The sequence below is a fragment of the Peromyscus leucopus genome, chromosome 1 (assembly GCF_004664715.2).
Source record: "Peromyscus leucopus breed LL Stock chromosome 1, UCI_PerLeu_2.1, whole genome shotgun sequence".
In the NCBI taxonomy this organism is placed as follows: domain Eukaryota; kingdom Metazoa; phylum Chordata; class Mammalia; order Rodentia; family Cricetidae; genus Peromyscus; species Peromyscus leucopus.
In genome coordinates, this window is record NC_051063.1 from 170,077,316 (window position 1) to 170,086,661 (window position 9,346).

Below are 9,346 nucleotides of genomic sequence, written 5' to 3' on the forward strand. Positions count from 1 at the left end.
TAGAGAAACCCTGTCTCAGAAAACAAAAACAACCCCCCCCAAAAAAATAAAACCATAAAATAAACAAAACTAAAAAGCTGTTTTCCTGAGACAGCCACTCACTGAAAATCAAGAGGACCAAGACGGTGTTTTATTGAGGTGACTGGGAGTACGGGATACCTGCCCCCAGCCCTACCCATCGTCTCCTCAGTATAGCTTCATTGGGGGGAAGGACCAAGACTCTGGACTCCTCTGAGTCACCACCCAGGAGAGGCTGAGCAGTGGGGCAGGAGGGTCGGGGCTCCAGTCCAAGTCCTTATTGCCAGATGTTCGGGGCAGCAAGGGTGACGGCGGCTGAGGTAGAGGTTGAGGTGGGCAGACATCCCGGGGCTGGGGCTGGGGTGGGGTGGCTATGAGCCAGATGCTTTTCAGCATATCAAACGCTGTTGGGGGACCGCACGCGACCCCAGATGGTGAAGATACTGAGGGCAAGATGGGCAGCTGGTGATCTATAGGTGGCACCAGGCTGGCCCTGTGTGAAGGGTTGCTGCTGCAAGTTTGAGACACGGCAAAGTTAACCCCCTTCGTCCCCTGTTGAGTCCTTTGCCTCCCCTCCCTTGGAGCATGCTCAGGAACATCCATACCAGAAGGTGTCTTCCTCCGTCTCTCGGGGACCCTAGGCTTCGTCTCTGGCACAGAAGAAAGAAGCATGGAGATCAGTTGAACCATAGCAGAGAAGTGAAAGGGAAGGAGGATGGGGGATAGGAAGTGGACTCACCAGGCAAGGGTGACCGACCACCTCGGAGCACCAGGGCAAGATCCGGCACGCAGCCATGGCAGCCTTGCAAGGTCCTTAGGATGGCATCCCTGGACTCCTGCACTAGGTCCCTCGTAGGGAAGGCTTGTGGCAGAATCAGCTGGCACTGCAGCTCCTCCAGCAGTCGCCCCAGCACAGGGAGCTCCGGGGAACTTGGTGGGCTTGAGTCGACACCTCCCGGCGCCTGGTTCTCCTTGCCTCTTGCCTCTAAGGCTGGTTCTTGGACTCTGCTTGGGCTGCAGGAGGACTTTGTGGGCAGTGGGGGGGTACATGGTTCCAAGGAGCCACTGTTAAGCAGCCGGGCCACATCCAGGGATTTCACTTCATGGTTGAAGAGACCCCGGTGCTCCCGGCTCAATCTGCCTTGAGTTATGACGACAAGCTTGGGGACTGCAGAAGCCACAGGATCCTGGAGGGTCACAGATGGATCCCGACTGGACGCGGGAGGATCCTGACGGGCCAGTGGCCGACAGCCACTCACCAGGGCCTTGTTTCGCTCCCTCCTAGTTTTGCGACGCCGGATACGACCAGATTTCTCAAGCTGCTGGAAAGGCTGAGAGACCGGTCCCCGAGGGTCCATGATGGCCTAGAAGGCATGGTGGTCATCAGATGCAGATAAATCAGGGACAGTAGCTAAGTGGGAGAAGATGGTCAGGGCAAAGGAAGAATACTATCTAGAGAGATGAGAAAAAGAAGTGAACAGAGAGCCACTGGAAAAGGCCGGGCCACAGGAGTCAAAAATGAGGTCCAGGTAGTGACAGTTAATAGGAAAAGAGATCAGGAAATGGGGACAGAGTAACAGGGAACAAGAACATGGAAAAAAACAGTTAAAAGATGATGGCCAGGCCTCTAATCCCGTCTGTTCAAGAAGGGTGAAGCAGAAGAAGCAGAAGTTTAAGGCCTGCCTGGGCTACAGAGTGAATTCAAAACCAACCTAAGTAACGCAGGCCCTGTCTAAAAATAAAAAATTTAAAAAGCCTGTGTTTTAGGGGATTAAAGAGCTGGCTCAGCAGTTAAGAGCACTCAGTGCTTTTTCAAAGGACCAAGCTCAGTTCCCAGCACCCATCTCAGATGAGCCCTACAGCCTAACTCTAGCTCCAGGGGATGTGATGTCTTCTTCTGGCTATTGCAGGCATCTGCAATCACATTCCCCATATTCCCACATAGACACACACACACAAACACACAAAAAAATTTAAGCTTGCACACATGAAACCCTGAGCACTGAAAAAATAAAAGCTGGGATACAATTCAGTAATAAGCACCTGCCTAACAACTGCATGAACCTAGGTTCCTATACTCAGTGGCTAGTGCCACCGGTGTGTGTGTGTGTGTGTATAATATTAAATGTTAAAAATACATAAGCCGGGTGGTGTTTGCACATGCCTTTCACCCCAGCACTTGGGAAGCAGAGGCAGGCAGATCTCTGTGAGTTCGAGGCCAGCCTGGTCTACAAAGTGAGTTCCAGGACAGCCAGGGCTACACAGAGAAACCTAGTCTCGAAAAACAAGCCAACAAACAAAAGGACAAAATGAATGAATAAATGAATGAATGATGGGCCAAGCAGGATGCTACCTGATATATTCATCCCCCTTGCATCATGTGTTTGAAGCCAGCTAAGACTACACAGCCAGATAGTGTCTCAAAAAGAACAACACAAAAAAATGGAAGTTGGGAACAAGATCGTGAGCAAGTGAGGAACTTGCGGGACTAGAACGAGATTTGGGACAGAGCGGATATCCACGGCTGGCAAGGTACACAAGACAGGAAATGGAAATAGTGAAGGAGGGCAGGAAAGAGGAGCTCGCAAGGCGGTGAAGGTCTGTAACTCCAAAATTTAGAAAGTGGAGGCGGGAAGACCAGGCGCTCAGGGTCATCCTCAACCCCCTAAGACTGCGGCCAGCCTGGGCTACATGAGACCTCGTCTCAAAAAAACTGAAAGGCGTAAGGCAGGCGGTGAGGGCACCCAGAGAAGTCGAGGGGCCTGCTTCGGGCGGGACGTAATTCACAAGAGCGTTCAGAGTGGGGGTCCGCTCCTGAGGGGGTGCCTAAGGCGGGGGGCAGCTCCAACAGTTGAGGTCGGCCCAGGGGGCTGAATGACGGGGTGCGGGCAGCTGGTGGGGGAGGGGCGCCTCACCCTCTTCTCTCCTAACGAGCCCCACCCTGGGCTCCTCGTGGCTGTGGACAGCAATGGCTTCCTTTCTGTAGAGACCCGGGCCTCGAAGCTGTTCGCGCTCCTCCGGCCCGTGAGCGCGGGTTAAACCAGCGAGCACGCCACACGCATGCGCGCCCCTGGCCACGCCCCCCGCCTCAGAGTCCCCAGAGAAGCACGAGGCGCCAAGAGTGACAGTTATGGCCCCGCCCAGCCGCGCCTCTCCCTCCTCTGGGCTACGGACCGCCTCCGAGGTCCTCTAGGCCCGCCCCCTTGCTCGATGCTGATTGGCTTAGCTACTGGGGGCCTGCGCCCACTGATGCTCTGTGGATTCACACTCAGCGCTTCCAAGCGGTGTGGCCTCAGAAAACTTTGTGACCGCTTTGAGCCTGTTTCCTTTTTGTTTGTTTGTTTTTGCCGGGACAGGGTTTCTCGGGCTGTCCTGGAACTCGCACTCTAGAAGAGGCCGGCCTCGAACTCACAGAGATCCGCCTGCCTCTGCCTCCTCCCGAGTGCTGGGATGAAAGGCGTGCGCCACCACCTCCCACCCGTGTCCTCGTCTGTAAAATCGGTTGGTAGTAGGACTTCCCCCATGCGGTTTGTAAAAAGATGGACTGAACCACCAGCACGTTTGTGAATGAATGCTTGGTAGTTGGGATTCTCTACTTGCTTCAGGTATTCTCTCTACCCCAATTCATCTGTTGACCAACACGTGTCCCCTCACGCGCTTTTTAGTTTTTAGGGTTGTTTTGTTTAGCTGGCTCATTTGCCCAGGCTGGCCTCTTGTCTCTCAGCTGACTAGTTTTTAGCTTTTGAGGTAGTGTCCTTCTGTATGTAGCTCAGGATAGCCTGGAACTCTCTTCTCCTGCCTTACTTCTTAGGCGCTGGGATTACAGTGTGCGCCACCACGGGTGGCCCTCAGACTTTCGGGTCAAACTAAACTATGCCAGCGTATATCCCTGTCAAAATGTTAATAATCTATGGCTTTTCTTTCTGATCCTCTAATCTTTAGTGGCTCTCAAACCTTGCTCACACGCTTTCTGGGTCACAGGCTCATGAGGGTTACCTAAAAAAGGAGGGTGGCCATGAAAAATTTGGCAATAGTAAAAGGTTTCTGAAAGTACAACAAAATCAAACATAATAAACCGAAGGTGAAGCCGGGCGGTGGTGACGCACGCCTTTAATCCCAGCACTCGGGAGGCAGAGCCAGGAGGATCTCTGTGAGTTCGAGGCCAGCCTGGGCTACCAAGTGAGCTCCAGGAAAGGCACAAAGCTACACAGAGAAACCCTGTCTCGAAAAGCCAAAAAAAAAAAAAAAAAAAAAAGAAAGAAAGAAAAAACCTACGGTGTTTCTAACAGTGCTTATCCATTTTGCAATTCAAAACTTGTGGTGGTAAGAGCCTTTAATCCCAGCACTCTGAAGGAGGAATTCTGTGAGTTCAAGGCCAGCCTGGTCTACAATAGCAAGTTCCAGGACAGGCAGGACTAACTACATAGACAAACAAAACAAAATACCTCCTGGCAGCTGTGGCTGGGAACATGTAGTGTACACATTTGAACTATACACACCATCAGTCTATGCGATGCCAGTGAGCCTGCCTCAGAGTCTATTCCAAGACTATATGCTATGAACTGCAATGTTTTGTCTGTAAACAAAAAGTTTCCTCCCCTTATAGAAACACAATATATATATAAAAAAAAAAAAAAAAAAAAAAAAAAAAAAAAAAAAAGTCGCTTGGGAGGCAGAGGCAGGTAGAACTCTGTGTGTTCAAGGCCAGCCTGGTCTACAGAGGGAGTTCCAGGTCAGTCTAAGCTATGAAGTAAGACCTCCTGTCTTTAAAAAAAAAAAAAAAAAAAAAAAAAAAAAAAAAAAAAAAAAAAAAAAAAAAAAAAACAAAAAAACTTTCTCAGGCAGAAAAAAAGTTTAAGAAGCCCTATTCACCAAGGCAGAGATGGCAGGATGGAGAGGTTAAAGTCATCCTCAGCTGCATGGGACACCATGCCTCCACACAAACAACTAGAAAAGAAGCCCGGTTCAAGAAAAACCCGAACCCTCAGAATCTGTCTCCTCCATACATGGAAACAAACATGGACCTATTAATGTAATTAATATTCTTTCGGCAAGCACTGTACCTGTTCAGTAATGACTTTATGCCAGTACCACACAATAAATAAAACTCTTCGCTATTTCAATATCAAACTACCTGGAATAAATGGATAGATGCGAAAGTCCAACCTGGAGGTGGGGCGGCAAGAAAACAAGTAGGCCATTCAGGGAAGAGTAAGACCCTGGGGAACTGCAAAACACTGAGCTTTGGTATTAGAGCCAGAGACAGAAGGAACATGGCTTGAAAATGGCCTTGGCTAGGAATATGGGTTTCGGAGTCCAGACCAACCCAACTGGAGTGAGTGGTGGCACTTCGTATCTAGAGAGAGGAGCAGAGGCCACGCATGTGCAAGAGGATCCGCAGGATCGGTGCCAGGTTGGACTTGGGCAGGGCCCTGCAGCCATCTCCAATTTCTGCTCTTTCTGCACCTTCTATTGTCCACGTAGGTCCTGTGGTGCCTCGAAGGCATAAAGTTACGTATTTGAGATTTTATACCAATTAAAAAAACTAATGTTGGCCGGGCGGTGGTGGCGCACGCCTTTAATCCCAGCACTCGGGAGGCAGAGGCAGGCTGATCTTTGTGAGTTCGAGGCCAGCCTGGGCTACAGAGCGAGATCCAGGAAAGGCGCAAAACTACACAGAGAAACACTGTCTCAAAAAAAAAAAAAAAAAAAAAAAAAAAAAAACACCCTAATGTTGAAGCTGGATCTAATCCCAGAACTCGGGAGGCAGAGGTAGGTGAATCTCTGTGAGTTCAAAGCCAGCCTGGGACCTCATCTGAAAACAAAACAAAAATCTCGAGCTTTAAGTAGGGAAGACCCCCTCAAAGCCACTCTGGTGCTGCCTTAGAAACCTCTAATCTCCAGCTTCCTTTCCTTCCTTTTTTTGTCTTTGTTTTTTGAGACAAGGGTTTTTCTGTGTAGCCTTGGCTATCCTGGAACTCACTGTGTAGACCAGTCTGGACTCGAATTCAGAGATCAGTCGGCCTTTGCCTCCTGAGTGCTGGGCTTAAAGGTGTGAGCCACCACCGCCCAGCTTGGCTGGCTTTCTTTCAGGCTCCCCCACACCAGTAGGAAATGGGAGCGTCCCTTCCCGGTGCCGACGAGTCACCCCCTCCGGGGATCCCAGAATGAGCCCGTCCACTCCCTCTCCCACGTGAATGGGTTACACACACCCCCCGTAGGTGGTCTGTTCCGGAGTTTTCTGGCCCTGCAGCAAATGATTGCCTCCCCCGAGGAAGTGCGCTAGGTTGTCCCTGCTCCTTGTCGGCTTTTCAGGTACGCTACCCCTTCCCGACAACTCTGGGTTGTCTCTCCCTCTCCTCCCCTCCACCCCCCGCCACGCGTGCTTTGTGGTCTCGCCTGCCCCTCCCCCCTGCGCTGGGCCGCTGAGGTCGCGAGGGGTCCCAGCGGGAAGCGACAGACGAGCCCATTGCGCGGCCTCGGTCGGGGAAGGGGAGGGGAGCGAGGGTTCCTTCCTATGTGACGGTTTCCATTCTGCGAGAGGAGGCGGCGCCCGGGCTTGGCCTTCGCCCTGCGCGCGAGTGAGCGCGGCGGGACGGTCCATTGTGTTGGCCCGGGGGGGGGGGGGGGTAGGGGTGGGCGTGGCGGATCCACGTCCTCGCGGAGCATTCCCGGGCGGACTCCACTCTCCTCCGCAGGGGCTGCGGTGTTGAGGATGAGCGGGCAAGAGAACCCGGCCAGCAAGCCCACGCCTGTGCAGGACGTGCAGGGCGACGGGCGCTGGATGTCTCTGGTGAGTGACCCCACGCGGTCCTCAGGGTTAGGGACGTAGGGGCGGGGGCTTCTAGAGAACCCCAGCTTCGTGGCGTCCTCGTCTTCACCTGGGTGGGAAGCCTGTTTCGATTGTCCAGCGGGAGGAAGAAGGGTGGGGCGGGGCCTGGAGCATGCGTGCTATGGACTCTTTCCTGGTTTCCCTGCAGCACCATCGATTTGTGGCCGACAGCAAAGACAAGGAACCAGAAGTTGTCTTCATCGGGGACTCCTTGGTCCAGCTAATGCACCAGTGTGAGGTAAGGGTCCGCCCCCTTCCTCCTTCCTCATCCAGGCATATACCCTCACTAGCACTTTGGGCCCAGAACCCAAGCCAGACAAAGTAAGGGGGTACAGAAATGCCCATGGTAGAAGGAATCTAAGAATCGCGTGTCAATGCAATAGTCTGCTAGGAATACAGTGTATGCCCTGAGTTTGTCAGGCTGGGTTTGTCTAGCTCAAGACTTAAATTGAGGCTTTCCTTCGAGATGGCCGAAGATGAGGCTCTTTCCTGTTTGCTTAAAATGGAGCACAGCCCCTATTGGATTTACACAAAGTTGTAATAGCTTTACAGAAAGTGAAGGTCGATTGTAGTAGTAGTCTGCAAAGACTGCCAGTCATAAAATCTTTCCCTAAGACAGGTTTAGCCACAGTGGCCCTTTTCACAGTGAGATTCGGTTGTATTGCTGTTAGCTCCCTATATGGTTCAAGCAGACAGGATTTTTATAAAATGAGTGTACCTTCGGTGGAATTTTGGTTAAAGCAAGACACTAGTAGGTTCTATGAAATGAAGTTTTCCCTACTGGAGTCTGTACAAGGTGAGATTTAACCAGACTTCGTTCATAAAGTAAGGCTTATCCAGAGTGGCATTTAGTTATCACCTAGACGTTGGTTGATGGCCAGTGCCTACATCATTCCTTGCCCACAGATCTGGCGGGAGCTCTTCTCTCCTCTGCATGCACTGAACTTTGGCATTGGTGGGGACAGCACACAGCATGTACTCTGGCGGCTGGAGAATGGGGAGCTGGAACACATCAGACCCAAGGTGAGCAAGGCTTGGATGGGAGTTAACACTCCCTTTGCCTGCCTCCTTACTGTTGCTGTGTGTGTCACTCTTTCCACAGATCGTGGTGGTCTGGGTGGGCACCAACAACCACAGCCACACAGCAGAGCAGGTGACGGGTGGCATCAGAGCCATTGTACAACTTGTGAACAAGCTGCAGCCCCAGGCACGGGTGGTTGTCCTGGTGAGAGCTTGGAAGGGTGGGAAAGGAAATGTGGCAGCCAGTCATAGTGGCAAATACCTGTAATTGTGGCACTCTGGGGCCTGAGGCAGGAGGATCATTGAGATTGAGGTTATTCTGGGCAACTTGGTACAATGGCTTTCTGTCTGGTAGAAGATTTCCATACTCTTTAAGAGTAGCTGTGAGCTGGGTAGTGGTGGTGGTGCACGCCTTTAATCCCAGCATTTGGGAGGCAGAGGCAGGCATATCTCAGTGAGTTCGAGGCCAGCCTGGTCTACAGAATGAGTTTGAAGCCAGTTACACAGAGAGAAATTCTGTCTCCAAAAAAAAAAAAAAAAAAAGTAGCCGTGAGCTAGGTGTGATGGCTCACGCCTTAAATCCCAGTACTCCACAGGCAGGGAGATCTCTGAATTAGAGGCTAGCCTTGTCTATCAGTGAGGACAGTCAGGGCTACTACAGACTCTGTCTTCAAACAAGGAGTGGCTGTGATTGAGGATATGTTCAGGGACCAGTTAACCTGTTGCCCAAAGGAATGCTGGGTATTTTTGAGTGTAAGGTAACTCAGAAAAGTTGTCAGTCATTCCAGGAATAAATTAAGCTGCATCACTTCTAGCTAAGATATTTCCACCTCTGAAAGAGGCCACTGACCCATTGGCATGATGTCTTTTATGAGTGATCTCTGGAAACAGGCTGCCACCTGGAAGGTTCTTACGGACTGGGAGCTGGGACATGCATGGTATCCAGAACTATTCTTCTGCCCTCCCTATTTTCACATCCCTAAACATTTTATAGCTGAGAATTTCCTAGTGGGGGGTGGACAGTTCAGTTTGGTCTAGGAATGCTGATCTGACAACTTACTATTGGTGTGCCTCCTCAGGGCCTGCTTCCAAGGGGCCAGCATCCCAACCCACTTCGGGAGAAAAACCGACAGGTAAACGAGCTGGTACGGGCAGCATTAGCTGGCCATCCCCGAGCCCACTTCTTAGATGCAGACCCTGGCTTTGTGCATTCTGATGGCACCATAAGCCACCATGACATGTATGATTACCTACATCTGAGCCGCTTGGGGTACACACCTGTTTGCCGGGCCCTGCACTCCTTGCTTCTTCGTCTCCTGGCTCAAGACCAGGGCCAAGGTGTCCCTCTGCCAGAGACCACACCCTGAGCGTCTCTCCTTCCCATGACATTAAATTCTCCTTCTGCTTGTTTCTTGCTTTAATGGCTAACCTTGTCTGGGTACCACCGTCAGCCAGATCCTTGACCGCATAGTTAGG

At 51.5% G+C, this 9,346-nt stretch overlaps 3 protein-coding genes across 4 annotated transcripts in view; 2 read left to right on the plus strand and 1 right to left on the minus strand.

The window, feature by feature from the left end:
* Positions 1-9,346, plus strand: part of LOC114688528 (carcinoembryonic antigen-related cell adhesion molecule 1-like) — an 875,221-nt gene that overhangs the window by 338,010 nt on the left and 527,865 nt on the right. The gene's annotated exons all lie outside the window — the stretch shown is intronic.
* Prr19 (proline rich 19) lies at positions 109-3,094 on the minus strand. The gene is made up of 3 exons (XM_028860000.2): positions 2,934-3,094; positions 758-1,382; positions 109-668 (listed from the first exon to the last, which is right to left on the minus strand). The coding sequence occupies exons 2-3, from the start codon at positions 1,374-1,376 to the stop codon at positions 187-189; spliced, it is 1,101 nt and encodes a 366-aa protein (XP_028715833.1). The 5' UTR covers positions 1,377-1,382; positions 2,934-3,094; the 3' UTR covers positions 109-186.
* Positions 6,203-9,291, plus strand: Pafah1b3 (platelet activating factor acetylhydrolase 1b catalytic subunit 3). Of its 2 annotated transcripts, none has more exons than XM_028859965.2 (6): positions 6,203-6,333; positions 6,717-6,811; positions 6,999-7,088; positions 7,757-7,873; positions 7,953-8,075; positions 8,950-9,291. In XM_028859965.2, exons 2-6 carry the CDS (start codon positions 6,734-6,736, stop codon positions 9,235-9,237), a joined length of 696 nt encoding a protein of 231 aa, XP_028715798.1. In that variant the 5' UTR covers positions 6,203-6,333; positions 6,717-6,733; the 3' UTR covers positions 9,238-9,291. The 2 variants fall into 2 exon arrangements, with proteins under 2 accessions (XP_028715798.1, XP_028715799.1); XM_028859966.2 differs by lacking the exon at positions 6,203-6,333 and adding an exon at positions 6,436-6,599.